The 761-nt window shown below is 42.0% G+C and overlaps 1 protein-coding gene across 1 annotated transcript in view; it reads right to left on the reverse strand.

The window, feature by feature from the left end:
- Window positions 1–761, reverse strand: part of LOC101856069 — a gene marked incomplete at its 5' end in the record, with an annotated part of 54,749 nt that overhangs the window by 38,474 nt on the left and 15,514 nt on the right. The window contains 1 exon segment of the mRNA XM_013090125.2: window positions 257–549. Within this exon segment, the coding sequence (XP_012945579.1) occupies window positions 257–549 (293 nt within the window).

A 761-nucleotide genomic window follows, 5' to 3' on the forward strand; every position in this document is an offset into this window, starting at 1 on the left:
TCTCTCTCTCTCTCTCTCTCTCTCTCTCTCTCTCTCTCTCTCTCCAATATTCAAGCAAATCCTGTAAGGCATATGGAGCAATTTACATGCACAAATTATGCCATGCATCACGCTGTGTAAAAACGGCATTAATAAATTATTCTTAACTCGTTTTCTTTTTCGCTCATTTAAAAAAAGTGATTGAACAGAAAATTAATGACTGCATATTGATTGTCATTAACCTCGGGCACTTGGCATTCTAGATCTAGATAACAACCTCACGTCTTGCTTCATACAAACTACAATCACAATGGCACAATACGTTCAGGCATGAATCAAATGGACGACCTTGACCTAACCTTGCTGAACTTCCTGGTCGTCGGTAGCGGAGTAAACAGTGGACGCTTTCTCCCAGTCCTCGATGACCTCCCCTTTCTTGAGTTCAATGAACTTCTTCAGGAAGTCGGGATTCCCACCGGAAGCCACAAAGGCATTGTACTCATCTTCCGTCAACATCACCGTTTTCTCGATCAGACGGCCGCTCTTTGTGCGAATGTAGGTCTTCACAACCTTGAAATTTCATAATAAATGGATGATAATAACAATGAAATTGATCTGAAAAATCCTAATCATCATCATCGCCTTCATCATCATCAGCAGCAGCAGCTTCGTTATGATGATGATGAGGAGAAGGAGGAGGAGGATGAGGATGAGGAGGAGGAATAATAACCAACAATAGAAGAAGACGCACTCACACACACTCACACACACACACACACACA

This window comes from Aplysia californica, unplaced genomic scaffold (assembly GCF_000002075.1).
Source record: "Aplysia californica isolate F4 #8 unplaced genomic scaffold, AplCal3.0 scaffold01150, whole genome shotgun sequence".
Classification (NCBI taxonomy): domain Eukaryota; kingdom Metazoa; phylum Mollusca; class Gastropoda; order Aplysiida; family Aplysiidae; genus Aplysia; species Aplysia californica.